We start from the raw sequence: 27,262 nt of genomic DNA, 5'->3' as shown, positions 1-27,262 counted from the left end.
TCCTTCTTCAGCCTCCCAAGTGCTGGGATTACGGGCATGCTGTCATGCCAGGCTCTGTGGCTAGTTCTTTTCTTCTTTTTGGGGGGCCGGTTTTTGAGGTAGGGTCTCACTGTGGCACAAGCTGATCTGGAATTCACTGTGTAGTCTCAGGGTGGCCTCGAACTCAAAAAGTGATCCTCCTCCTACCTCTGCCTTCCAGGTGCTGGGATTAAAGATGTGCGCCACCACGCCTGGCTCTATGGCTATTTCTTGGGGGCGGGAGCTAGCTAGGAGGAAGGTTGTGGCTGAGGGGCAGGGGCAGCTGCTGCCTGTGTGGGGGTGTAAGGCATCCTCTTCCTTCTTCCTGTTTGGATTCCCCCTTTTCTTCCCACCTGGCCTATGGACAGAGCAGAGTTGGAAGTGTGTGCTTAGTCCCATGTGCCGCCAAGGTCAGGCCCCTAGGAGAGGGGCAGGCAATCTCGCTGGTCAGTCCGCCAGGTTGGACAGCTGATCCTGTGTCCTGAGGCCATGCACACAGAACTCTGAGTCATTCTTCCAGGGCCTCCAGTACAGGGCCCCGAGCCGCTTGTGAGCAAGAGCGTCCTTCGCAGATGGCAGTGTTTGTCAGTACTCAAGCTGCCGTTGCCCCTCGGCTGGTATTCCTGGTGCTTATCACAGCAACTTTGTGGCGGGAAAATAAGACGACAGCGGGCTTTACACGGGCTCTGCTCTGTGTGATTGCTGTTCCTCAAAATGCTCCTAAATGGCGGCGAGTAGACCGTCTACCTTTGCCGGCGAAATGGAGACCCAGGTTCAAGGATCTCTGTGCCTCCGATGGTGCCCAGTAGCCTGATGTTGGGTTCAGGCTGCTTTGGGGGCTGGGGGTGTTCTGTGGCCTGAGATTTAAAGGAAGAAAAGAGTATTTGTTTACAGGTAGGGATTAAGATTGGGGACCACTGCCCACCTGTGTCAGCACATCGTCCCGAGTTTGCAGAGTGGGGTGCCGCTGTTTTCCCCACACAAAAGGGAGACACAACCTCCTTCCTCGCTAAGTGGCTCATGAAGATGGGGTGGCTGTTGGAAGTTCCTGCCATTGAGCAAGCCAAGGGGATGTGTGTCAGAGGCCATTATTCCTTCCTTCCTCCATCTGCACTGAGACTATTGTGTGTGTTTCGTGAGTTGACACCATGTATGTGTCCTTGACACATGTTCTGTCCCATGCCACACGAGTGTCCAGGGCTCAGAGAGGGCCACTGTAGTCCTGGGTCTCACATTGTGAAGTCATATCTCATATCAGGTCTGACCCATCACAAAGCCAGGCCCTGGCATGCTCCCTGCCCCCATTCCCAGCTGCTGCTTTTTTACATGTCTGTGTGTGTGTGTGTGTGTGTGTGTGTGTGTGTGTGTGTGTGTGTGTCTTAGCAAATGAATACCAGATGCTTTCGCTGCTTTTTGTACCTAGCTTAGGTAGGTGGCTTGGGAGTTGCAACTGGCGGGCATCTTTAGCCTCTGGCTCCTCTCTCCAGCCCCATTCTTGGCTCCTTGTTTCAAATGGGACCTTGTCAGGAGCATTTGCCATGTCCTTGCTTCTGAACCTTTACCCCAGCAGTGGGCAGGCAGGCGCCCCTCGGTGCTCAGTGAGGTAGCCTCTGGGGGGCTTTCCAGGGAGCCTCTTCAAGGTTGGAGAAGTGGAGCCATGAAGGTTTCTGAGGTGGCTCTGGGGTAGGCGGGCTCCCAAGACTGGCCATCCCGGCTGGCTCTTCTGGGAGGGCCGCCCGCTGTCTGGGCTGGAGGCTGGGGTTGAGGCCTCGGAGCCGGGTGGGGACGGGCTTTCCCCTTTGCAGCACAGGGTAATCTGATGTCTCCTTTGTTGCAGACCGGGAAGACCAGTCCATTTTGTGCACGTAAGTGTTTTCTCTCTGGTATCTGGGTGAACTGGGTGCCTGTTTTGTACCCCTGCTTTGTTTTTCTTTGTGGTTCTGGGGGTTGAACTCAGCCCCACTCTTTCCCTCCCTCCCCACTCCCAGGAGTAGGGTCTCACTCTAGCCCAGGCTTACCTGGCACCCACTCTGTATTCTCAGGGTGGCCTTGAACTCACAGTGATCCTCCTCCCTGTCTCTTCAGTGCTGGGATTAAAGGCATGCGCCACCACACCCAGCCCAGTCCTACTGTTATTTTTTTTAAAAAATATTTTATTTTTATTTATTTATTTGAGAGAGAGACACAGAAATAGGTAGGTAAAGAGAGGGAGAGAATGGGTGTGCCAGGGCCTCTAGCCACTGCAAATGAACTACAGATGTGTGTGCCCCTTGTGCATCTGGCTTACATGGCTCCTGGGGAGTCGAACCTGGGTCCTTTGGCTTTGAAGGAAAGCGCCTTAACTGCTAAGCCAACTCTCCAGCCCCACTACTGTTATTTGTTTATTAGTTTTTTAATGGTTTTTCAAGGCAGGGTCTCACTGTAGTGACCTGGAAGATAAGTCCCATCCCCAGTTTCAGGTCTGCCCCTAGCTCTGCAGACACGACTCGGGCCATGTGTTTGTGGCCCTGCGGTTCTGTACATAGAGAGCTCGATCGGTGCCGCAGCTAGAGGCTTCCCGGTCCCCTCACAGGAGTGCTGTGCAGGCGGAGATGGGTGGATGACAGCAGAGAACAACTGACAACTCCTCCCTTAAGTCCAGTGGGAGCTGGCTGGCCTTCTAGAACACACACATGCCTTTTTGGCTTGCTCTAGTGGGTTTCTTCACAGAGATTCAGGTCGATGCTGGCTACCCTGTGCTCTTAACTAGGAGGCGGGAGAGCATGACACAGAAACCGCCTTCAGTGGAGGTGTCAAAGGAGCACTACAAGTGCTTTTGACCCCTGCGCCAACAGCTGCCTCCCCCCGATTTCTAAAACATTTGGCTGTGAAGGCAGCCAAATGACCAGGGCAGACTGTGGATAAGAGTCGACTCTTGTCCAGCCTCTAGAGAACATGGGAAACAGACTAAAGGAGGATTCCAGACCCTCATATTTGGTTCATTGTCCCCCTTTCTGCCAGTAAGTGTTGGCTCCCTTGTGAGCACCAACAGAAGGGTGGAGTAGGTTAAGAGGGACTTGGCCACATCCTGCTGAGGCCTTCTTCAACTTTCTTGGCAGGGGAGAGTCTGGAGCTGGCAAGACAGAGAACACCAAGAAAGTCATCCAGTACCTGGCCCATGTGGCCTCCTCACACAAGAGCAAAAAGGACCAGGTGAGTGCTGGGGCCCTGCCGGGCCTTGGCTGCGGGGTGGTAGAGGAGATGGAGGATGTAGAGATGGAGGCCTCAGCTTTAAGTGAGGGTGCTCTTGGAAATGGAGGGCCGCCCTGCTTTCATAGGTGGCAGCTTAGCGGTCCCAGGAGCAGTCTGGTGGTAGCAAGCCCGCTCTGCCCTTGGCCTCCAGCTTTCTGTGGTGCTGTGGAAACTGGATCCATCCAGGGTTTGTTTATCAGCACTTCCGGCCCTGGCAGCTAATTGCTACATGCCTCATTTCTGAGGCTGGAAGAGCACCTAAGGCCTGGCTCTTAAGTTGATGGAGGCACAAAAGGTCTCTGGTAGGCCTGCCTTCAGGTCCCATTGCCTTCCGCTGTCAATGAACACCTCTGGGGGGACAGGCCCCCACCCCCAGCAAAGAGAAAGGACGTTACAAAGTCGTCTGACTTCCTCTTTTCCCTCCCCTGGTGGATTTGGTGGAACTCAGCAGCGTCCCGGCTAGGTGAGCTGCACGTTTACTGCACGTTCTGCACTGGGAATGCGTGGTCTGCCAGCGTGTGCTCTTGGCTCTTCCGGGCAGCTTTCACTCCACACACTGTCACTTTCTGCAGCCAGACCTTTCCTCGTCCGCTCGGCTCACGGACTGTCTTGGGAGGAGGGCTGGGCGTGACGCACGGTGGTGACGCACGGTGGCCTGTCATGCCCTCAGAGGCCACAGTCCCTGAGCGTGTCCAGCCTCATCGCCTAGCTCTTCTCAGAACTCCAGTCCTGTCTGGAGTCCACTGGCATGTCCCTGCAGGGACCTGGGATAATGGAATGCGCGCCTGTCCTCCCAGAGCCCCACATGCTCAGTGGTCCACCCCACATGCAGGCTAGGCCCTCCTCTGCTGCCACCGAGCTGTCTGGGAGCAGTGCTGTGAAGTCTCACGCCGGAGTTTCCCGGGGGCAGGGGTGGACATTGAACATGACCAAAGAGTGTGCACCCCTCAGTTCCCTTAGGCTGTCTTATGAAGTCTGAGGGCCAGTGGTGTCCCCTGAGGTCACCAGGGGAGTGCTCTGCACCTTACTGGCACACTGTATCAGTAAGTTGGGGTGTGTGTCTGCATGCATATCTGGGGTGCAGCCCACACAGTGTCCTCAAGCGTATAGTCTACTGGATCCAGACCAGAAGCAGCTTCCCGTTGCCAAGGTTCTCAAGACTTTGTGAAACTTTTTCCAAGAGGTGTCAGGAGTTATATTTAGAAGCTAATAAAGTCTCTCTTTTTTTTTTTTTTCCTCTCCCTTTCCACTCCCCATTTTCCATTCTTTATAGGAGATCTATTTTCAAAACAGAGCTGTGAGGTTAGGAGTTCTCTAGCTGTGGTTTTCCATCTCTGAATTTGGAGTAAAGTCTATTTCCCAGCTATTTATTGAATGCTTGGTATGTAACTGGTCCTCAGAGAATAACACTGGAGTCCCTGCCCTGGAGGGCAGGAGACAGGACCACAGTTGGAGGGCAGTATAAGGACCCATGTGCCTTATGTCTAGGCGCCAGCTGTAGAGGGGAAGGCAGGTCCCCAGCACTCTGTATTGACTGCTGATTGGGGGTAGCTTGGGGTAATAGTAGGAACAGAGCTTTTAAGATGTGTGTAGTGGGTAACCTGTCCCTGGCTCTGGGTGCAGATTGACTTGCCTATGGTGACCAGTCATAGTTCAGGCACTCGGTGTGAAGGCTGTTGACTGTGTAGTTAGTTTCCATGCTCGAAGCTGGATTGTGATTTTCTGCACTTGACTGACTAGTATCACATTGAACGGCCTGTTGCAGCATCTCTGGAGAAAGCTCTCTCATCTGCTGTGACCTACTTAACCATCATAAGACCACCAGATGGGACATGAGACCTTGGCCAGGGTTGTAGGTAACTGTGCTAAGTTGAGCTTAAGAGGACTGTCCAAGGGCTGGAGAGATGGCTTAGCGGTTAAGGCACTTGCCTGCGAAGTCAAAGGACCCAGGCAGGTTTGATTCCTGAGGACCCATGTAAAGGCAGATGCACAAGGTGGCACACACCCCTGGAGTTCATTTGCAGTGGCTAGAGGCCTTGATGTGCCCATTCTCTCTCCTTTTTCTCTCCCTCCCTCTTTCAAATAAATAAAGTAATTTTAAAATAAGAAAAAAAAAAGAGGACTGTCCAGGTGGACTTCTGTAGTCTGAACAGTGACCTGTGATCCTGTCCCACCGGTTTCCTGTGTGCTTGATGGAGCCTCAGGCCGAAATAACACCCCATGAAGCCTTTGCAAGATTGGATTGGTAATTCCACACTTAGGAGCATCACGGCACCTCTTCGTAGTATGCACGTTTCATTCACAAACTCAAGTCTCTTTGCCCATGAGGCAAACTCCACAGCCTGGTCCTTACCACTGGCAGCGGCAGCCTGGCCCCATGTTCCAAGTGGCTGCTCCCAGTTGGCCCACTGATCCCACTTTCCACAGCAGCTGTACGAGCTTCCAAACAGAGGCTTGAGCCCGGTTTTCAGCCAGGCCGGCGCAGGCTCTGGTTGGGCCACCCGTCTGTCTGCATGAACAGGAGGGGCTCAGCCAGCCTGTCAGCTGGGCCTGTGCTTAGAGGAGCTTTGCTGGGTGGGAAGTGATTGCCATCTGAATTTGACGCTGTGGGCTGCCTCCCAGGCCCGTCAGAGGCCTATGGGTGAGAACCTGGTGTCTGGTGACTGCTGGGGTCAGGTCCACATGTAGAGCCTGCTCTTTGGAGCTGACCAGCCCTGCCCTTTAGCCTGGCTTTGCCAACCCTTTCTCAGGAGCAGGACCTGAGGGACTCCTGTCTACCTGAATGGGCCATCACTGAAGCTTGCTTGGCCTGGGAGCAGCCCTGGCGATGGGTAGAGGAGAAGGCTCAGCCTGGCCTCCTTTTGGGCTCTAGTGGCACCACAGATCCCAGAGCCTTTCCAGTGCCTCCCAGATGGGTCATGGCATGTGTGCTGGGAGGCGACTGTCCCAGTCTCTCCCAAGAGATGCCACTGCCGCTGCCACCAGGTTTCTTCTCATCACTCAGGCGGCTGCTCTGTTCCCGTAAGCCCTGGCACCTCTCCAGCCGTGCCTGTAGCCGCCACCCTGCCTGACCTTGGCAGGGGTGAGGCTCTTCCCGCCGAGGGCCCTGGCTCTTGTGGGGAACGAGAAGCTGCTTTTCTCAGCCAGTCTGGCTGTTACCTGGGTGGCTGGGGAGGATGGCAGCTTGCCTGACAGTGTAGACTCCTGTGCGGGGAAGGGGCTCATGAAGAAGACTTGCATTTGGCTCCGTTTTGCTGATTGGAGGATAACTTATTCTCCCTGGGCTTTCTAGTCTGTGAACTAGGGCTGCCCTCCTGCCTACCCTGAGTGTTGTGAGGGGCAAGATGGCACTTGGGTTCTTTTTGACAGCCACCAAGCATCAGGAGTCCACAGTAGGGTTTGTAGAAGTTACCATTGAATAGCTCAGGCCTTAGAGAGGGCCTTGATGCTCCTGTGTGCAGAGAGCTGCTGAGGAGAGCGTAGGTTCAGGGACATTGTGATTGACTGTGCCGTGGATGGGATGAGCTTCTGACATTTATGGATCTGACTCGCTCCTGTCTTTGCACGAAAAGGGAAAATGTGGGATGAGGGAAAAGGAGGGGGCAGGGGGCTAGTGTATGCGGAGTCACACTGTTCCCAGGGGAGGGCTGGGCCATCCTCCTGTATTTCCCTGTGTCTGTTTGCCTGCCTTTTTCTGAGGCCAGACCTCATTCAAATCCAGGCTAACTTGTACCTTACCCTAGCCAAGGTTAGCCTTGAACTCATGGTAATCCTATATTGTTAGCCTGTCAGGTGCTGAATTTAGAAGCCTGGGCCACCACACCCAGTTAGGGGCATCTCTTAATCCACTCCTCACTTGCAGCGTGATTCTCTAGGGCGAGTTACAAGCTAGCTGCCAGAGCTGGGGGAGGGCCTTTCTGTTTCCCCCTCAGACAGTCAGTCCAGGTTTTCCAAGGCCCAGCTGGACGATCTCATTGAGCTGATACGGGCGTCTGGCTGAGGCTGGAGTGACCAATACCAGGGTCCCCTCAAGTCTCTCCTGGCACATCGAGCCTGCAGATGGTTCTGCAGCTCATGCTGCTGATGCCGGGCCAACAGTAAGTCTGGGTTCCTCTGCAGGGTGAGCTGGAGCGGCAGCTGCTGCAGGCCAACCCCATCCTAGAGGCCTTTGGGAACGCCAAGACCGTGAAGAACGACAACTCGTCACGCTTTGTGAGTACGAGGTGGTGGTGCCGCAGCCTCCGGGACAGAGGACCCTAAGCGAAGTGTTGTGTTCCCAGCCTCACAAGGATGGCTCCAGCTTGGTGCTTCCTTGTCCAGTAGGCTGCACAGGTCTCTTGTCAGAATGGCCCCGGCCTCCTCGTTTTAGCTGTGGTGGCCACTGTAGTTCAGCTATGTTCACAGAAGCCAGCAAGGGAGCGGAGAGCTACCTGCTGGTGTCCAGAGTGTCCTGCTGCGGCCAGTGGCCAGTTCATTCCCAGGGCCACATCACGGGAGGAGGAGCATTCCCATAACACGCCTCTCCTCCTGTCCCCTTTCTTGTAAGGAGCTCCAGGCCAGGCTGGGAGCTTCGGGCAGCATGGTGACTGAGTCCTGCATGCTGTATGGCGAGTGGACACACGCAGCCTCTCCCAACTTCCCCCAGGCTCCAGCCTGTCCCTGGGGTGGCCTCGGGTCTCTTTCTTGCTCCCTATCTCTAAAGTCTGTATTTATCTTCCTTCAGGGAAAATTCATTCGAATCAACTTTGATGTCAATGGGTACATTGTGGGTGCCAACATTGAGACTTGTATCCTTGTGGCTAATTAAGTAAGAGATGGGGCTTGGCAGGAGGAGGTGGTCCTCACAGAGGAGAAGCTGCTTCCTGACCCACGTTGCCTTCATGGGCTCATTATGTCAAGCCCATGCGGAACTGGGACGGTACCAGGAGGAGCCGGCTGGAAACCCGAGCGAGAGCTCAGAGGGTTTTCCTGGCGGGACAAGTTTTTGCTTGGACCAAGAAGGAGCTACTGAAAACCACCCTGCTGGGTCCCAGAGGGGTGGTGGCCAAGGGGCTGCTGCCCTGTGTCCCTCCCCCATCAGTCTGTGGTCTGTGCTTGTGAAGTGTCCCAGTGTGGAGACACTTGTCAGCAGGACCCTCTTGAAACAGACACGGTTCCCTAGGGTGTAGGCGGCCCTTCCCATCAACAACCCACTTTGAGGCTGGTGGCACAGTAGCTGGCCTTCTCTCTGCTTTGCTGCTTGGTGCCGTTCCCTCCTGCTGGGTGCCGTTCCCTCCTGCTGGTGACCCTGAGCTCCCTTTGGTGGAAACTGGAAGGCAGAGTAGTTGCCTTCCTCCCAACTTGCACTGCTCCTTAATGCCTGCAAAGATCTTCTGGAGAAGTCCCGTGCCATCCGCCAGGCCAAGGAGGAGCGGACCTTCCACATCTTCTACTACCTGCTGTCTGGGGCCGGCGAACACCTGAAGAGTGAGTCAGGATCCCGTGGGTGCCTCACGGGGCTGCATGCCACTGGGGACGTGGAACCATCAGCTGTTTTGGGGAAGGGGAAGAAGGAATGCCGCTGTCCTGGCCATCCTGGAGACGGCGCTTTGTCACCGAGCAGGCCGGGACAGGCTAGGCTGTATCACAGGGGCCCTCCTAATCCCAGGTCCCCATGCTCTTCGGCACTGCGTGTTCGCGTCCGCCGTCGCACTGAGGAATCGGCAGGACTGCGACTGCTTTCAGGGCATCCCTGGGTTCAGGCTGTTCCTCTTCCCAAGCCTTGTGTGGAGGAAGGACACAGCTTTGACTGTGGCTGGTGCTTCCAACACCTCACTGACCAGCTCCTGCCCTCTCCTCCTCACAGCCGACCTCCTCTTGGAACCATACAACAAATACCGTTTCCTGTCCAATGGGCACGTCACCATCCCAGGGCAACAGGACAAGGACATGTTCCAGGAGACCATGGAGGCCATGAGGATTATGGGCATCCCAGAAGAGGAACAGATGGGTATGGGCCGGACCTCGAGGGATAGGGAAGCTAAGTGATGGGCCTTGGGCCCACTAAGCGAGCTTTTTGCCGGCTCTGACGCTGGAGAGCTGTGTGTAAGGGCTGCAGGAAGTCCCAGGGGACGACCTGAGCTTTTAGGTAGTTTCTGGTGAGGCCACAGGCGCTTACAGGGGGAGCAAAGGAGCTGCTAGGGCCAAAGTCAGCTAGAGCAACCTTATCCAGAGAGTGAAATGTTCCTGTTCCTGCTCCACCAGTGCAGAGAGGCTGATGACGGGCTCTTGGTCACATCCAAGAGTTAGTTGCAGTGTGGAATGAGTTCTGCTTTTGGGCTCGTCACCAGGAGCGTGAAGGGAGCCTGTGTCCCTGGCCTGCTTGAGGCTAGGGAGAGCATCCTGCTCTGCGTGTCTGCTGGGTAGAGCGTTTCAGGGGACAGTGAAGCGAGGGTTAGAGTTAGAGCATCTCTGCTCAGTTGCAGACAGGATGTAAATGAGTGGGCATGGCTATATTCTGATAAAACTTTATTGATAAAAGCAGGCAGTGTGCCATGGGCTAGACACAAATGCTTGCTCTGGATTTGGAAATGTGTAGACGTCGTGTCAGAATGCCTCGTGCATGAGTGCACAGCTGCCAGGCTGGGGTCTGTGAATGGCCTAGGAGACAGCAGGCGTCCTGACAGGTGGTGGGGAGCTGTCCAGTGTCATCGGGCCACCATCTGTCATTAGACCAGGTCTTGTATTCTGGGGTCCCAGGTAGCATAATGCTCCTGTTTGACTTGGCTTACCTAAGGATCCCTAGCCACTCAAACCCAGGGTTTCCTCCGACCTCTCTCTGCTCTGACCTGCCTTTCCCAAACCCCAAAGGCTTGTTGCGGGTCATCTCCGGGGTCCTTCAGCTCGGCAACATCGTCTTCAAGAAGGAGCGGAACACCGACCAGGCATCCATGCCGGACAACACAGGTAATACCCCTGGTTTTTTAGTGCTTTTGAGGTGGGTTTCGCCATTATTGCCCAGATTGGCTTTGAACTCATGGTACTCTGCTCTCAGCCTTCCGGGTAGCTGCGATTACAGGTGTGAGACTTCTAGGTTATTTTCCCCCCCTGAGGTAGGGCCTCACTCTAGCCCAGGCTGACCTGGAATTCATTATGTAGTCTCAGGGTGGCCTGAGCTCATAGTGATCCTCCTAGCCCTGCCTCCCGAGTGCTGGGTCTAAAGGCATGCGCCACCCTGCCCGGCGAGATGTCTAGGTTTTGAACAGATGCAGAATACACAGGAGTAGGCATCAGAGTAAGCTGTGTGGGCCAGGGTTTCCCTCGTTGATTCTTGAGGACAAGCGACTTGTCCTGGTTGCTAAGACTCCTTGCCCCTGAGTGTGTCGCACCCGGGGGCTCATTCACTCGAGGGGCGGCCCGGTCACCTCCGTGGCTGTCTTCCCCTCTGCCCTTGGTCTAATTCAAACTTCTTTGTAACCATCTCAGCTGCTCAAAAGGTGTCCCACCTCTTGGGGATCAACGTGACTGATTTCACCCGGGGCATCCTCACCCCACGCATCAAAGTGGGCCGAGACTACGTGCAGAAGGCGCAGACTAAAGAGCAGGTACGTCACTGGGCTGGGGCTGGGCCGCGTCATCGGGGAGGCGCTTCCAAAGCCGCTCACTGCTTGTCCAGGACCACCCCTTGTGTGGCAGCGAGGTGCCTTGAGAAGCTGAGGGTCCTGCCCCAGGCTCCCACCTGGGAAGCGCTGCTTACACTGGCACATCTGTCTGCTTGGACTCCCAAAGCGAGGCATCATTACTGCAGTGTGGCTCCTGGTGTCAGAGCGATGGCCCCTGTCGTCCTTGGAGCCCAGGCCGAGCGGCTGTTGTCCACCACTTGCTGCCTTGTGCGTGCTGAGAGATGACTATATGGGAGGCTTTCCTTTCTGTGCCAGGCAAATGTGCCTGCTGCTCGGGGCCTGGGGCCTTCCCAGCCTGATCACATTCCTCTGGTGGGGTTCCTAAGGTGAAGCCACTTTTTTCACAAGCACTTCTGAAAATCCAGAAGTGGGAGAAGGACAGTATCGTCATAGTCCTACCTAGTACTGATTATTTTGATATAATTTTTTTATTCTTCTTTTCCTTCACTTTTTTGTTGTTGTTCTTGTTGTTTATTTTTATTTATTTATTTGAGAGCGACAGAGAGAGAAAGAGAGGCGGGGAGGGAGAAAATGGGTGCACCAGGGCCTCCAGCCACTGCAAACAAACTCCAGACATGTGCACCCCTTTGGAATTCACTATGTGGTCGCAGGATGGTCTTGACCCCATGGTGATCCTTGTACGAGTGCTGGGATTGAAGGCATTCACCACTATGCCTGGCTTTTTTTTTTTTTTAACTTTGTTGTTTCTTTTTATTATGTAGTTTTCCAAACATAGACAAAACAAGAAATAATAGAATGACCCCCTCACTACCAACTTCATGTGCCCATTTCTGAAGCAACTTGAACAGAAGGTCAACCTTTGTCGACCATTAATCTTATCTACTGAGCCTCCCACATTGTTTTTAAGCACGTCTATGAATCCCACCACTTCTGTAAATACCTTCCAACGCCCCTGTTGCATTTCGGCCTTTTGCAAACACTGGGCTTTACTAAAACCGTTGGACATGTGGATTGCTTCAACAGCTTTCATTATAAACCACACTGCAGTGGACATTGGGGGCTGCTTCTCCAGGATAGGGAGAAATCACCGGGGCACAGGGCGTGGGAGTTTCTGGGCTCTGTGTCTGACACATCCTTGGATGTCGTCCGTAGGCGGACTTTGCCATCGAGGCCTTGGCCAAGGCCACCTATGAGCGGATGTTCCGCTGGCTGGTGCTGCGCATCAACAAAGCTCTGGACAAGACCAAGAGGCAGGGCGCCTCGTTCATCGGGATCCTGGACATTGCTGGCTTTGAGATCTTTGATGTAAGCTTTGCCCTTCACACCCTCTTGCTGCCCCCTTGATCGCCATCTCCTTGGGTTAAGACTTCTCCTTCACGTGCCCCGCACTGGCCATCTTTATGTGGAGACACCACTGGTGTGTATCTTAAATGACACAGGTATACAGTTTTAGAGAGAGTGGGCCTTTCAGGTCAGACTCATGAAATGTCGCTTATTCTCGCAGCATGTGTTAGAGCTTTGGGCTTGGACACTGGCTGCTGTGAAGGCTTTCAGATCTTGTAGGAAAAGCAGATAAGGTCCTTTATCTGGATCCAAGTAGGTTTCAGGGAAACCATGATTTTGATCTGGGAATGCTTACGTATTTTGTTTTCACTGACTTCTCATTGAAATCGTACTTTTCACTTTTTCTTTTTGGCTTTCTGAAGTAGGGTCTCACTGTAGCCTAGGGCGACGTAGAACACACTGTGTAGTCTCAGAGTGGCCGCGGACTCACAGTGTTCCTCCTACCTCTGCCTCCCAAGTGCTGGTATTAAAGGGTTAGAGCCACCATGCCCAGCTGAAACCGTGCCTTTTTCTTCACTTGTGATTTGGATGAAACGCACAAAGCACAGTTACGTTAGCAGTCCACTCAGTGTGCTGGCTGTGCCAAACTTCACAGTCACTTCTGCAGATTTTGGGAGCACAGCCTGTGGCTAAATCTTGTTAGTAGAGAGCACAGTGTGTCTCAATACTTTGATAAACACGTGCAACATGGCAGCTTTCTTTGGTAATCACTTTCCATTCAAAGAAGGGCTTTGCCAGCTTGCTAGGGAGCGAGGCCCACAGGCCCCCGGTGCACAGGGCAGAACCCCAGTCAGGCAGCGCATGGACGTGTCCGCAGTGGCCCTTTGAGGGACGGCCTGGCTGACGCTGCTCTCTCCCCGCAGCTGAACTCCTTCGAGCAGCTGTGCATCAACTACACCAACGAGAAGCTGCAGCAGCTGTTCAACCACACCATGTTCATCCTGGAGCAGGAGGAGTACCAGCGCGAGGGCATCGAGTGGAACTTCATCGACTTCGGCCTCGACCTGCAGCCCTGCATCGACCTCATCGAGAAGCCAGTAAGAGCCGAGCCGGTTTCCCTGGAGGCCTTGTGCCGCCTCTGTGGTGCCCCCGCCACACCTCCACTTCCGTGTTGCTTGTGGAGTGTCCAGTTCCTCTTGCTACCTGAGGGCTAAGCCTGGAGCCTTGACTGGGAGTGCCTGGGAGGCCCGAGCGCGCCCCTCCTAGAAGATGCCCCGGGAGAGAGGTGGCTACAGCCAGCCACCCCTTCCTCTTCAGTTCGGTACACCGACAGGGGCCACTTGCTTCTTTGTCTTAAAGTAGCAGTCATGCTTTTGTGAACAGAGGTCCTCTCCTCACAAAACCTTGTCTTCACAAAACTTTTCTTTTGTGAAGAAAGGAACCTCTTCAGCCTCTGCAGGCTTAGGACCAACAAACACAGCCCCACGGCGTTTAGGCTATGGCCTTCGCTATTGGGATGGCTGGGGCAAGAAGTGCTCCCTGTCTCCAACGGGTTGTATTGAAAGCTCTTGTCAGATGGAGGTCAGGTTACCTGGTTGGGCCATGGGGCTTGTACACGGTCGAAGCCTGAGCGCGTAGCTGAACACACCGTGGACCTGTCCTTCCCGGAGTCCTGCCTGGCTTCCGTGCCGTGGACAGTGAGTGAGTCACACAGAAACGTAGGTAATCAGAAGGCCCGAGACAGAGTCTGTTCTCTTTGGAAATAAATATACTAGTGGCAGAAGACCAAGACTCTCCATCACATAAAGATGAACCAACAGTGATGATGGCCTTTTGATTTTTTTTTTAATTATCTTGTTGTCACAAGCCCACCTGGCTCTAAGTGTTGCTGCACACTGTAGAGCGTCTAGACGAGCCAGCTTCTTCCTCTGAGAAGTGCAGTGTCCAGAAGCTGTTGTGTATCTGAGGCTCTCCCCTCTTCAAGGGACCGTGCTGGATATCTCATCACCTCCTTGTGCAGTTTGGGGGGCAGTGCGTAGGGAGCAGGACCTCAGGTTCAGTGGCAGCTGCCGGGCTGATCCCGTCCACCCTGGGACTAGACGCTCCAGCACGTGGAGCAGTCGAGCTTCTCAGGTCGTCGTCAGAGGTCTTACCAGTCACGCCGCAGAACCGCTACAGGAGGTCCCTGGGTTAGGGTCTCAGTCACAGCCATTGTCACAGCCTCTTAGCTGTAGTCATTGGGTTGGGGCTTCCCAGCCACGGCCTAGACGCCAGTGGTGTCTTTGTATCACCAGAACCCTTAAATTGGGCGCATCCTCTAACCCTCTCTTTTCCGTGGGGTTCCGAGCATTCCCACGGTTGTGGCTCTGGGCCCGCTCACCCGCTGCTCCCTGTGCCTCCTTCAGGCAGGCCCCCCTGGCATCCTGGCTCTGCTCGATGAGGAGTGCTGGTTTCCCAAAGCCACCGACAAGAGCTTTGTGGAGAAGGTGGTACAGGAGCAGGGGACACACCCCAAGTTCCAGAAGCCCAAGCAGCTGAAGGACAAGGCCGACTTCTGCATCATCCACTATGCTGGCAAGGTGAGGAGCCCGTGGGAGTGCACAGGGCAGGGCTCACCTTGGCGTGGGGCCAGGCAGACCTGGGGTGAAGGTGGCCCAGGCGGGTTTTGCTCGTGAGCAGTCAGGCGATGTGGCTGGTGACAGCAGTCAGCATGCACAGCGCTTTGCAAGCACTTCCTCACAGACTGAGGTGTTGCAAGCTGTCAGCCCTCCTTAGGGTACCGAGGCCTTTGAGTGTGACACTGTTCTTGTGAGGCCGGCTGTCTCCCGGGTGGCTAAGATCCCCAGCTGTAATGTGGAGACGCAGTGAAAGCTCTGCGGCTCACAAACCGTGACTGCGAGCGAGGAACTTTATTTCCGTCATCTGGGAACGTACAGAGTCACAGGCTGAAGCCAGCTTGTGTGGGTCTGGGTCAGGGCTCTGCAGCCCAGAGGCGCAGCCTGGTCATTCTTTGTCGTGGGACTGTCCCGTGTGGGCCGCGGTGTTGGGCAGCACCCGGGCTTCTCCCACCGGAGCTCGGTCCGGAGCACCCTCGTCCTTGTCTGCGGACACTGTCGTGTGGGTTCTGTGGCAGGGCACGGGGTGGCCCCTGCCGTAGAGGACAAGCACTGTCCTTGCCTGGGCTGTGCCGCCGGCCTGTGGTGGAGCTGTGCTTGTGCCTTGGCTGCCATTTAACTTCCCGGTTTCTGTGTTCTTGCTGAGAGTAAAGCTGTTTTTTTGAAAAGTCTGTAAAGTCATTTACAGCCGGAGACTGCAGTCAGACTGGCTGAACTGGCTCCTCCTCAAGGCTGACCTCAAGCCTCGCCGTGCTCCGGCCTGTGGCCCTCGCCGGCTGCCCGTGTGGAGCCTGTGTGGTTGCTAAGACTGCTGACGCAACTCTCTTAAAACTTCCCAGGGAAGTTTACTTAAAACCCAGAGCAAAGCGCTGCTTACGCGGCTAGCACAGAAGGCCTCTGAGCCCCATGCCCCCCTGGCTCCCCCATCACTGTCTGTTCATCAGTAAGAAAGCTCAGGGTCACTGTTATGGTCCTGTTGTGTGTGATGAGTTAGGTGGGGGCATCTGCCTTATGCCCAGGACCTGAATAAACATAGTGAATTCCATGTCAGCCTGGGCTAGAATGAGACCCTGCCTCAGAAACAACAAAACTTAGCCACCATCATGTGTCTTTTCTCAGCCGGAGGGTCAGGGCTGTTAGCTGTGCTGACTGGAAGGCCACTGAGCACCCCGCTCCGGGGCTTGGGCTTCAGCTCATGGTCATTTGGAAGAGTCTAGTCTGATGGTGGAGGGTGTGGTGGAGTGGAGCTGCCTGCTTCCTAGTGCCCATCTTGCAGCAGATGTGCACCAGGGAGGCGGTTCCTGTCCTCTCCTCAGTCTCCTGGCAGGTAGTTCATGTCTGCCACAGCGCTCTCAAGAAAGGTCGCCTTGAACTGAAAGAATCTGCTGTAGCCATTTCTTCCAGGGCCTTGGTGGCCCTAGGCGGGCATTTCAACCGCGGTGTGGGCTAGCACCCCTGTACAGGTCAGAGGAGCTTGTGGAGACCAACACGTTGTGGCTCTGTTTGTATTATTCCAGGATGTTCTGTAATAAAAACAGGATGTTGTAGCAGTCAGAATGTGTTTTCAAAAATGGTAAGACATGCACGGTAGAGCAAAAGCAAAACCCACTTGTCTCACGAGAAGTGGTGACTACGCTTTCTGACTGGTGGTGGATGGAAAGAAAAAGACTGTTGTTTTTCAGGTTACTTTCAGTGAGGTGTGGGGGCACACGCCTTTCACCTCAGCAGTTAAACCCACAGGTAGAAGAAATTACCTTGGGTTCTTTTTGTTTTTTGAGGTAGGGTCTCACTCTAGCTTAGGCTGACCTGGAATTCACTATATGTAGTCTCAGGGTAGCCTCGAACTCATGGCAATCCTCCTACCTCTGCCTCCCGAATGCTGGGATTAAAGGCATGCGCCACCACATCCAGATTCACCTTGGGTTCTTATTGAGGCCAGTCTGGGTTCTAGCAAGACCTGGCTTGAAGCCCTTCCCTTCCCCCCCAAAAAGACCACATTCTGTGTAGCTGCAGTGTCATTTTCTCCTCTGTCCCTTGTTGAGTTTGTGTTACAACTGTTCGCTCCTCCTTGTTCCCCTTACCCCAGGGAACATCCTGTCAGTAAGTACCTCGCTGCTTTAGTCAGTTGCCGCTTCCTTCATGGGGATCATACCTGGTCAGAGTGTTCACAGGAGGCCTCCCGCGTCCCCAGGGGGAGGTTGTGATCTGGACCCCGGCTCTTCCAGGTGGACTACAAGGCCGATGAGTGGCTGATGAAGAACATGGACCCCCTGAACGACAACATCGCCACGCTGCTCCACCAGTCCTCGGACAAGTTTGTCTCTGAGCTGTGGAAGGATGGTACGCCCTCTGTCCTCCTCCCAGCCGCCACTTGGCCATGGCCCGGCCGCCAAACACGGGCCCTGACGTGAGCCAGGTGCTCTCTGTCCTTCAGCGCTCTCACAAGAAAGGGAGAGGCCACCCTGAGAGCATCCCCGTGGCCGTTTGCCTCCAGGGCAGGGGTTTCCCAGGGCCTTGCTGGCCAGAGATAGCCAGGGTGCCTTCCTCCGGCGGCCACGCCCAAGGCACCCCCACACGCCTCCCCACCCCAAGCATTTCTGCCTCTCCTCCTCAGTAGGCTGATTGCTTTGATGTTTGCTCAGTTTCTTTCTCTTCCTTTGCCTGGGTCTTGCTTTAACCTCTCTGTTGCAGAGTTGCAGAACACTCAGAGAGCCTATTTCTATCGCCGCTTTCCCATTCTCCACCTAGAATCAGGTGACTGGCCGCCTGGAGTGGGGTGTCGTGTGTGGCGTACCCCAGGACTGTGCATGCAACACTGCTGGTCTCCTCATCTGGGGCTCCTCCTGCTTCACTGCCTGTCCCCCTGTGCTGCTGTGAGCTCTGTCCATACTCTGCCCAGCACAGGCCTCCAGTAGAGAGCCAGGCTGCCGAGGGACTGTTCCTGGGACATTATACTTCACGTAATGTGTGGGGGAAAAGACTGCATAAAAATTGGCATCCTCCTTAAGAGCGCCCCCTAGTGGCTGTCTTGCGTGGATGGCACGTGGGCTTGCATGAAGTCAGGTCCCGTGTGTACCGCTCTGCCTGAGCATCTGAGAGCTGAAGGGCAGCTGTGCCATCCTTCAGCAGTCATTCAGGGCCTGCACCAACTATGGCAGCAGCGGGACATATGCACAAGGACAGTCACCCTGGGGCCACATCTACCTTCCTCTTTAGGACCTGAGTGGCTTTCTCAAACCATCCATCTCCAGTCATTGGTGGGCAGTAGAAGGGTCCTGTGGTGGGTACGTGAAGTTAGAGATCTTGTAGTTTAATAGGCTTTCCTCTGTCTTCCATTTTAAGCAAGTGTCCTTTTGCTGTCCTCATGTAAGAGAGGTCTGGCCACACAGGAGTAATAAGTGGTCTTTGTTGCAGAACTCTTATGTTCAGCTACAGAAGGCTTTATATTTAAATAGCACCACTTGCTTGAAACATCTCGAATGGCTAGTGCTTTGGGTTTTTGTTGTTGTTGTTACTTACCTTGGAGGAGACTGTTCACGAAACTGCTGCTGGACATGAGCCACACAGACGAGGGTCACGACCTTTAGGGTTAGTGGATCATGAAAACCCACGAGCAGCAGCAAGAACCCCTGAGCCAGCTTGTGTCACTTCCTCAGTCAGCTTTGGGGTGTCGTCGCTGTCCCAATACGCAGTCAACTTCATTTTGAGTCTCCTTAAGGGAAGGAGCTTCTGGAGCAGGCTAGGGTAGGGACACGAACCCGAGCTTAGCCTTGGCTGGTGCCCTGCCCCACCCCCCGAGACCGTCTGGGGACTCTGCCATAGCTTTCCGTGCCTTGTGCCTGCTTCAGGTGGCTCCACACAGGGCTGCTTTTGGTGCCCTGTAGCACTGTGCAGAAGGGTCCTTTAGCTGCAACTCACCCTTTTCTGTCTTGGTGTCTGTCTCTTGCCCCTCCGCCCCCCACCTGGAAGGCTGGGCACTCACAAGCTTGTTGTTCTCCACAGTGGACCGCATCATCGGTCTGGACCAGGTGGCCGGTATGTCTGAGACAGCACTGCCCGGCGCCTTCAAGACACGCAAGGGCATGTTCCGCACCGTGGGGCAGCTCTACAAGGAGCAGCTGGCCAAGCTGATGGCCACGCTGAGGAACACCAACCCCAACTTCGTCCGCTGCATCATCCCCAACCACGAGAAGAAGGTACGGCTGCTTGGTGGCGTGCGGGCGCGGTGCCGTGCGGGGTGCTGGGACTTTGTGTCCCTGAGCAGCAGTGCCCACTCTGCTCCCGGGGACAGCAATGAGACCTTATGTGTCTGCTTTCCTCTTCAGGCCGGCAAACTGGACCCGCACCTGGTGCTGGACCAGCTGCGCTGCAACGGTGTCCTCGAGGGCATCCGTATCTGCCGCCAAGGCTTCCCCAACAGGGTGGTCTTCCAGGAGTTCCGGCAGAGGTGAGTAGGCCCAAGCCCTTTACCTGCCCCCACATGTGGTGGAGTCCCAGGGGCAGAGAGACCTTTGCTGGGAGAGAGGCTTATGTTCCCAACCACTCAGTGAGGTCTGGCCAGCTGTCCATAATGCATTCTTTCTCTGTGTCCCCCTTACACAAGAAGAAACATCCCCGTTTTACCACTGAAAGGAAAGCCATTGTGCTGGGTTTTGCACCAGTGACTGGGGTCCTGGTGCTGTCTGTTGCTATAGAGGAAGTAAGTTGCGGGGGAAGGGGGGGTTTAGAAGGGTGGAGCAGACACTTGAGCGCTCAAGGAGCCCTATGGAAGATGCTCAGCTTCTTGCCGCCTGCAGAAGCTGGTGACATGGTCATATATGCCTAATGACTGTGTTTAGTGCAAAAGATGAAGAGGCGCAGGGCCCGTGTGAGGACTCTAGGCAGTTAGCAATAGTTCAGCCTGAGTAAACAAACCAGCCTGCAGCTCACTCTTCGTGGCTGAAACAGCTCAATGTGTGTTTCTCCTCCTTTCCGTGCCAAAGAGCATGGTGGGACTGGCCAAGTGTCTCCTCCTTGGGAGACTTGGAGAGAAAACCTGTAGGTCTGTACACTGCGGGTGCTACAGACCAGGCAGACGTGATAAGGACAGAGTGACCACTTTTCCCATTCCTCCCTCAGGTACGAGATCCTGACGCCCAACTCCATTCCCAAGGGCTTCATGGATGGGAAGCAGGCGTGCGTGCTCATGGTGAGTCCCGCTGCAGCTCTCTGGAAGGGGAACCTGTGCCTGGTGGATGTACCTGTAGTGTCCTATCTGCCAGTACTTGCTGGGTGTCCTGAGATGCTGCTGTTGGGACCAGGGCAGGTGACCAAGAACTGAAGCCATAGCAGAGAGGTCTCTGATGGGAGTCAGTCTGCGGGGGGAGGGGGCATTCTTTCTGTTTCTTGCTCCCGTCTGGAGCTGCAGACTGAAGGCGAGGAAGGGAGGAGAGAGATGCGCGCTCTGCTGCTCCTCAGCCCATACGGAGCAGGGCAGAGCATGTCTCTAGTTGGGCTGTGGTCCTCCCTTCTCCATGGGCCCCGAACCCCTCACTGGCCAGTAGATAGTGTGTTTTGCCTGCAGAGATGGTTGAAGTCCCTCTGGATTTGCAGGGAAGATGGGCTGGGCACTCCTGGAGTCTGTGACATAGCCAAGGAGCGGGGTGGCAGGCAGGGAACAGGTCTACCTTGGCTCCTCCTCCCTCGGTCTTTGGTCTTCCTACTAGGCCTTCTTCCTAGACTGGCAGGACCATGTGTGCGCCCATCTAGCACTCACGCTGCTGCTGTTGGGAGCCGGTTCGAAACCCCTTCTCGTCATGGTGACCACAAGCAACTTAAGGGAGGAAGGGGCTTATCTTGGCCTGTGGCTTGAGCCCAAAGTCCAGCACAGCAGGGAAGGCAGGCGGTTGCAGTGTGAGGCAGCTGGTCACATTGGGTCCACAGTTGGGAAGCACAGAGACAGATGAATGCTACTGCTCGGGCTGGCTTGCTCCCTTCTCCCTTTTTATTCCATCTGGGTCCCCAGTCCACCCACACCACCCTCAGTCAGACCTCTCTGGAAATAGCCTCATAGACACGTCACGAGATACATTTCCTAGATGATTCTAAATCTAGTCAGTTTAGCAATTGCAACCAGCCACCATACCTTTGACGTAGGCTTCCCAAGAGAACTCTCTCCTCAAATGAACAGTGATGACTAATGCTTGCCGGGTGCTTGGCCCCGTGCTAGGCACTTCTGAGCATTCTCTTTCCTTATAGCGTGCCCAAGCCCTGCTGGGAAGGAAGCACTGTTATTTGCACTGTGTTCTTTTTTTTCTTTTTCTTTTTTTTTTTACTTAAAAAAACATTTTATTTTTATTTATTTATATGAGAGAAAGAGGGGGGGGTATATGAATGAGAATGGGTGCACCAGGGCCTCCAGCCACTGAAAACAAATTCCAGACACATGTGCCACCTTGTGCATGTGGCTTACATGGGTCCTGGGGAACCAAACCTGCATCCTTTGGCTTTGGCAGGCAAGTGCCTTAGCCATTAAGCCATCTATCTCTTCATCCCTTTTTCCATTTTTAAACCAAAGCGGTTTTTTTTGTTTTTTAAATTTGAGAGTGACAGAGAAAGAGGGAGAGGGAGGGAGGGAGGGAGGGAGGGAGAGAGAGAGAGAGAGAAAAAAAAAAAATGGGCATGCTAGGGCTTCCAGCCACTGCAAACGAACTCCAGATGCGTGCACCCCCTTGTGCATCTGGCTAATGTGGGTCCTGGAGAATCGAGCCTCGAACTAGGGTCCTTAGACTTCATATGCAAGTGCTTAACCGCTAAGCCATCTCTCCAGCCCAACCAAAGCGGTTTTTATTCCCCTTTTACAGCCAAGGCTGCAGAGAGTCACAGCCCTGGATCCCTGGCTAGTTTTGGATCTGAGGCCCAGTAGGGTACATGCTTTCATCTTAGTGCCGCGAGCCTCAGCTGCCCCCTTGGAGTCAGGCCACTGGGCATTTGTGCAGTGTGACTCCAGGGTACAGAGGCAGGAGATGGAAGAGATCTCAGCATTCCCTTTACTCTGAGTTCCTGTGTCTCAACAATCTGTGGTGGAGCCTGCTGTCCCTAAGTGTCCCTCAGCACTGTGTTTGCTGGCCCTAGGCTGAAGGCTTCCAGGATAGGAGCAGCAGCCCGCCAAGGATCCTTGGCTCTGCGTGGCTGAGTTGGGTCTTTGGCTGTCCCTTCAAGGGTCCACAGTCAGCCTGCTTTCCTCCCATCTAGATCAAAGCCTTGGAGCTTGACAGCAACCTATACCGCATCGGCCAGAGCAAAGTGTTCTTCAGGGCAGGCGTGCTGGCCCACCTGGAGGAGGAGCGGGACCTGAAGATCACTGACGTCATCATCGGCTTCCAGGCCTGCTGCAGGGGTTACCTGGCCAGGAAGTGAGTTCTGGGGACCCCTGCCGTGCACCTGGCCTTGCTTACCCTCTGCTTGTTGAAGAGAGCTGAGAGAGCAGTAGTTGTGGGCCTGTGGGGCCTGCCAGGACCTTTTGGGCCACAGGCTCTTCCTTCCTCTGGCTCTCTGGACTTCTGCCTCCAGTGGGTGGAAAAGGCTATCTCCAAAGGTTTGCAGGGAAGCTGGGGTTGTACTTGGATTTGCTGCCCCAAGCTCTTCCTCTCACAGTCCTTACTGGGTTCCCCGGGGAAGACACCCAGGCCCACCTGTCCCTGTCTCCACGGAGTCCAGGCTCCCCTGCTGCAGGCTAGCAGGTATGGCCGCTGTCCTCTGGTGTCTGAGCCCGAGAGATGGGGCGCCTGGCTGTCATGTTGGGACACATGGAGCCCTTGAGCCTGCCAGCTGCTGACAGCCCCAGCAACATTTAGATAGGGAGGTGGCTACAAGGTGTTGAGCTGAAGTCCAGGTCCCCTGGGCACAGATGGACTTCATGACCTTGGACTGCTCAGCCTCTGTCGCTGGTTGTCCTGTGACCGTCAAGTATCTGTGAGCTCCTTCGTGGAGACCAGTGGTCTGGTGACCCTGTGGCCCTGGTCACTCGTTGCAGATTCAGTTTGATGTGAGTCTGTGCAGCAGGCTGGTGTCTGCTCTTCTCCACCCGAGTTGCTGACCTTGGCCTTTGTCCACAGGGCCTTTGCCAAGCGGCAGCAGCAACTGACCGCCATGAAGGTCCTGCAGAGGAACTGCGCCGCCTACCTCAAGCTGCGCAACTGGCAGTGGTGGAGGCTCTTCACCAAGGTGGGTGTCGGAGGGCTGTGCAGGTCCTCCCCGAGCAGTGAGGGACCAGCAGTCCTCCTGCTGCCCACGCCCGGCACTGCTGAGCCCGCTTGGCCCTGTAGGGCATCGGGTATGTGTACCATGCCACTCCCCTGGTGGCTGAGCCGAGCCAGGCATTGCAGGTCCATGCCAGTCGGCCCCTGTGTGTGCAGCCCCACAAGGCGGAAGACACTGGCCTCTTGAGATGCTCCAGGCTGGCAGTTCCTGAGGCTGCTTATAGCGGGCTGGCCATCCCAGCCATTTTAAAGTTCCTTTGAAGTTGTCTGACTATTTTTATTTACAACGTATAATTCATAGTCACTGCAAAAAGTTTAACGAAAAGCATTAGGAGGAAAATAAGATTTCACCCATCATCCCGTTATTCTGAACTGGCCATGGCAGATGTAACCCCCTCCCCCCCAGTAACCTCACCGTGTGACCGCGTGCATTCTTGCATAGCAGGGCTTCCTGCATCTCACACTTTCCATTTAAGAGTTCCTACCGGTGTCCGTTTATAGAAGCCCATAAACTACTTGTTAAGGGGCATTTCATTTATCTGGCTACTTGCCTCGCATCTTACAGCTAAATTTGGATGTATTTTTTTAAGCAGAGCTGTTGTGAACATCTTTGTATGCATATAGAGGTGGTTTCCCTGCACTCTCATTAGTGGGTCAGAGGTCTGTGGCGTGCAGCACTAAATTGGCTTCCAGAAGGTGTACCTGAGCTTGGATTTCAGAGGCCAGGGGCAGCCTCAACACTGCTGCCAAGGCCCGGCACCTCCCAACCGCCTCTGTCTCCTCCCGCAGGTTAAGCCGCTGCTGCAGGTGAGCCGGCAGGAGGAGGAGATGATGGCCAAGGAGGAGGAGCTGGTGAAGGTCCGCGAGAAGCAGCTGGCTGCTGAGAACAGGCTCACGGAGATGGAGACTCTGCAGTCCCAGGTGTGTGTTGGCGAGGCTCGGCGCACGTGGGCCCAGCCGTGTCCATTGCTGCCCCCTGTTGGCCACTAGTGGGTAGGTCAGTGTATAGTTTAGGAAACACTGTGGTCCTGGAAGAGAACAGCAGTTAGCTTCTCTCTAGACCCCATTGGGATTACGAGCTGGAGGGACGCTGCCCAGTGGAGTGAAAGGTTCACAAGTGCTGTTCCAGACCCCAGCTCCACCGTACGACCCTTCAGCCCATTTCATAGGGGTCTTGGTTTGAAGCTTGTGGGGGAAAAGGCCAAGGAAAGCCAGGTGTGGTGGCACACACCTTTAATCCCAGCACTCGGCAGGCTGAGGTAAGAGGATCGTTGTGAGTTCAAAGCCACCCTGAGACTACATAGTGAATTCCAGGTCAGCCTGGGCTAGAGTGAGACCCTACCTCAAGAAACAAATGGGGAAAGAAAAAAAAGAAAGAAAGGCCAAGGATAAAAAGGACATTGGGGCCTGTGAGGGAGCTTAAGCGCCCTGAGTGGATGCTGCTGCTGCCTGTGGCATTGGGGAGCTTGTGCCTCGGAGCACCCACCCTGGAGCTGTCTACATCAGTTTCCCATTGCTGTGACCAAGTCGCTGAGATACACAGCTTACAAGGACAGGGTTACTTCAGCGAACGTTCTTAGTGCAGGGCCATGTGGCTCCGTTTCTGGGCCTGTGGCGAGGAGGAGGAGGATGGTGGAGAGGGAAGATGGAGTAGAGCTGCTCATTTCCTAGTGGCCAGAGGTGGCGAGAAAGGAAGTGGTCCGAGTCCCATTAGCGTTCAAGGGCATGCCGCCCCCCCCCCCCAGTGACCGGGTTCCTTCCGTTGGCCCCCCTCCTCAAGTCCCCCCCTCCTCCCTGTAGTGTCAGTAGGTGGCAGCCAGGACCATGGCCGCTGGGCTTTGGGCTCGGTGGGGGGGGCTCACGTTCCCCACGTGCTCTTCGCAGCTCATGGCGGAGAAGCTGCAGCTTCAGGAGCAGCTGCAGGCGGAAACCGAGCTGTGCGCTGAGGCTGAGGAGCTGCGGGCCCGCCTGACGGCCAAGAAGCAGGAGCTGGAGGAGATCTGCCACGACCTGGAGGCCAGAGTGGAGGAGGAGGAGGAGCGCTGCCAGCACCTGCAGGCGGAGAAGAAGAAGATGCAGCAGAACATCCAGGTGCGCGTGGGGCGGGGTGTCACCCGGGGCGGGCCTGGGGGTGTGTGGCGGCTGTTGTCACAGCAGCTGGCTCCTGCTTTGGTCCCTCCAACAGCCCGGAGGCCCCAGGGAGGCTTGTGCCTTGCGGGATCACTCATGCTACACAGGTCCCCGGTCTGTGAGGGAGCCGTCCAGCTAAGCGTGGAAGCTCACTAACGTCCCCCCTTTGGTCCTTACTCTATCAGCCTACGGGCAGAGGCCCTCAGCTTGCTAAGCTTGGCCCACTGCGTGGTGTGGGCACAGTGAGCCTGGCTAGTGGGTGCTGTCAGGACCCCAGTTTATAGACCAGTCCATGAGAGGGGACCGGCCAGGTGCATGTCGCGTGACGCCCTTCTCACCATGCCGTCCTCTTTGCAGGAGCTTGAGGAGCAGCTGGAGGAGGAGGAGAGTGCCCGGCAGAAGCTGCAGCTGGAGAAGGTGACCACCGAGGCCAAGCTCAAGAAGCTGGAGGAGGAGCAGATCATCATGGAGGACCAGAACTGCAAACTGGCCAAGGTGCAGCCTGGCGCCCCAGTCACTGGGGAGGGCGGGGTGGGGTCGGACGCCTGTGGTCATGGGCACGGGGATTTTCTCATGAATCAGAGGACCCATGGGGAGGCTTGCCATTTCTCTTGGTAAAGCTCTTCACCAGCTTTTGAGACCCAGGTATTGAGGACTTGGACCCTCAGGGTGGCGCTGTGTGTGGTCAGTGGTGAGGTCTTCCTCTCCAGCCAGCACCGTGACGCTGGCAATGAGCGGTGTCCCTGTTGGCATCGTCCCAGTGAGCAGACGGCTGGGGAGTGTTAGAGGAGGAGGAGGCAGGACAGAGTCATAATGCCGTCCTGCTTCTCTAGCCTGTGGGCAGGTGTAGTGGCAGAGGGCCTGCTTGGTGACTGCCATGGGGAGTGAGTCACGCGCAGTGTGTGGCAGGTGATGGGGCTCCCAGTGGTGACCTCGCAAAGCACAGAAGGGGAAAGAGGTGGTGTGGCAACATGGAGCACCATTTGCTATGTAGAACACTTTAAGTATTTTTTTAAATTTAATTTTATTTATTTATTTATTTATTTATTTATTTATTTATTTGAAAGTGGATGATGGATGGATGTGAGAGAGAGAGAGAGAATGGGCATGCCAGAGCCTCTAGCCACTGAAAACAAACTCCAGGGGCATGTGTCATTTTGCACCTCTGCCTTTATGTGGATACTAGGGAATCGAATCCAGGTTGTTAGGGCAGCCTCAACCACTGAGCCATCTCTCCAGCCCAGAAACTTTTCTTTCCAGTATTTAAAAAAAAAATATTTATTTGTTTGTTTGTTAGAGAGGAGAGAGAAAGAAAATGAATGGGTGCCCCAGAGCCTCTAGCCACGGAGCTCCAGAGGCATGCACCACCATGCGTCTAGTTTACATGGGTACTGGGGAATCGAACCTGGGTCCTTAGGCTTTGCAGGCAAGTGCCTTAAGTGCTAAGCCATCTCTTCAGTCCCAGAGACCTTTCTTACCTGACCCTCACAGGGGATGCAGGGCAGGAAGGGCTTAGTTTATCCTGCTGTCGTGGGCACCAAGTGATGTTTTTCAGTCGTCCTTTTGATGTAGTATGTCCTTAGAGAATGACCAAGTGTTCAAGCTGTGCTTTACTCTTCAGTCTCGGTCTCTGGGTGAGTTCTGTTCTGGAAGAGCTGAAAGTGTCTGCCCAGTGCACACTGATGCCCTTTCTCCACCTCCAGGAAAAGAAACTGCTGGAAGACAGAATAGCCGAGTTCACTACCAACCTCATGGAAGAGGAGGAGAAGTCTAAGAGCCTGGCCAAGCTCAAGAACAAGCACGAGGCCATGATCACTGACCTGGAAGGTGAGGTGTGCCGGGCGGGGCACGCCTGTCCCACCGTGGTGCAGATTACCTACAGCTCCTGTGCAAGGCTGGGCCTCTGGCATTCTGGGTGATCCCGTGTGGGGAGTGTCAGTGTGAAGCTGTGGCTTGGAGTGTCTCAGGCTCCGTTTCAGGAGCTGTTGTAACATCCCGGGGGGGTCTGCATTGGACGCCCAGAGCTGACTGTCATCGTCACCTTGCACCTGTTATTACTTTCTGTGAGCTGTGGCTTCACTGAGTGGTAAAGGGGATAGAGTGACAAGGCGTGGGTGAGGCT

At 54.9% G+C, this 27,262-nt stretch overlaps 1 protein-coding gene across 2 annotated transcripts in view; it reads left to right on the top strand.

Annotated features, from left to right (window-relative positions):
- Positions 1-27,262, top strand: part of Myh9 (myosin heavy chain 9) — a 93,528-nt gene that overhangs the window by 52,672 nt on the left and 13,594 nt on the right. For both annotated transcript variants that reach the window (XM_004650270.3, XM_045153102.1), the window contains exons 4-24: positions 1,856-1,883; positions 3,117-3,210; positions 7,369-7,461; positions 7,973-8,036; positions 8,617-8,715; positions 9,095-9,238; positions 10,099-10,194; positions 10,714-10,832; positions 12,024-12,176; positions 13,079-13,252; positions 14,561-14,734; positions 16,996-17,110; positions 18,773-18,966; positions 19,096-19,217; positions 19,889-19,958; positions 22,004-22,164; positions 22,867-22,975; positions 23,800-23,931; positions 24,895-25,101; positions 25,498-25,635; positions 26,844-26,967. In XM_004650270.3, the coding sequence (XP_004650327.1) occupies positions 1,856-1,883; positions 3,117-3,210; positions 7,369-7,461; positions 7,973-8,036; positions 8,617-8,715; positions 9,095-9,238; positions 10,099-10,194; positions 10,714-10,832; positions 12,024-12,176; positions 13,079-13,252; positions 14,561-14,734; positions 16,996-17,110; positions 18,773-18,966; positions 19,096-19,217; positions 19,889-19,958; positions 22,004-22,164; positions 22,867-22,975; positions 23,800-23,931; positions 24,895-25,101; positions 25,498-25,635; positions 26,844-26,967 (2,610 nt within the window). The remainder of the gene's footprint in view (positions 1-1,855; positions 1,884-3,116; positions 3,211-7,368; positions 7,462-7,972; positions 8,037-8,616; positions 8,716-9,094; positions 9,239-10,098; positions 10,195-10,713; positions 10,833-12,023; positions 12,177-13,078; positions 13,253-14,560; positions 14,735-16,995; positions 17,111-18,772; positions 18,967-19,095; positions 19,218-19,888; positions 19,959-22,003; positions 22,165-22,866; positions 22,976-23,799; positions 23,932-24,894; positions 25,102-25,497; positions 25,636-26,843; positions 26,968-27,262) is intronic.

The sequence above is a fragment of the Jaculus jaculus genome, chromosome 6, assembly GCF_020740685.1.
Source record: "Jaculus jaculus isolate mJacJac1 chromosome 6, mJacJac1.mat.Y.cur, whole genome shotgun sequence".
Taxonomy (NCBI): domain Eukaryota; kingdom Metazoa; phylum Chordata; class Mammalia; order Rodentia; family Dipodidae; genus Jaculus; species Jaculus jaculus.
Note: the sequence above shows the minus strand (reverse complement) of the source record. Positions and strands in the feature narration are given on the sequence as shown.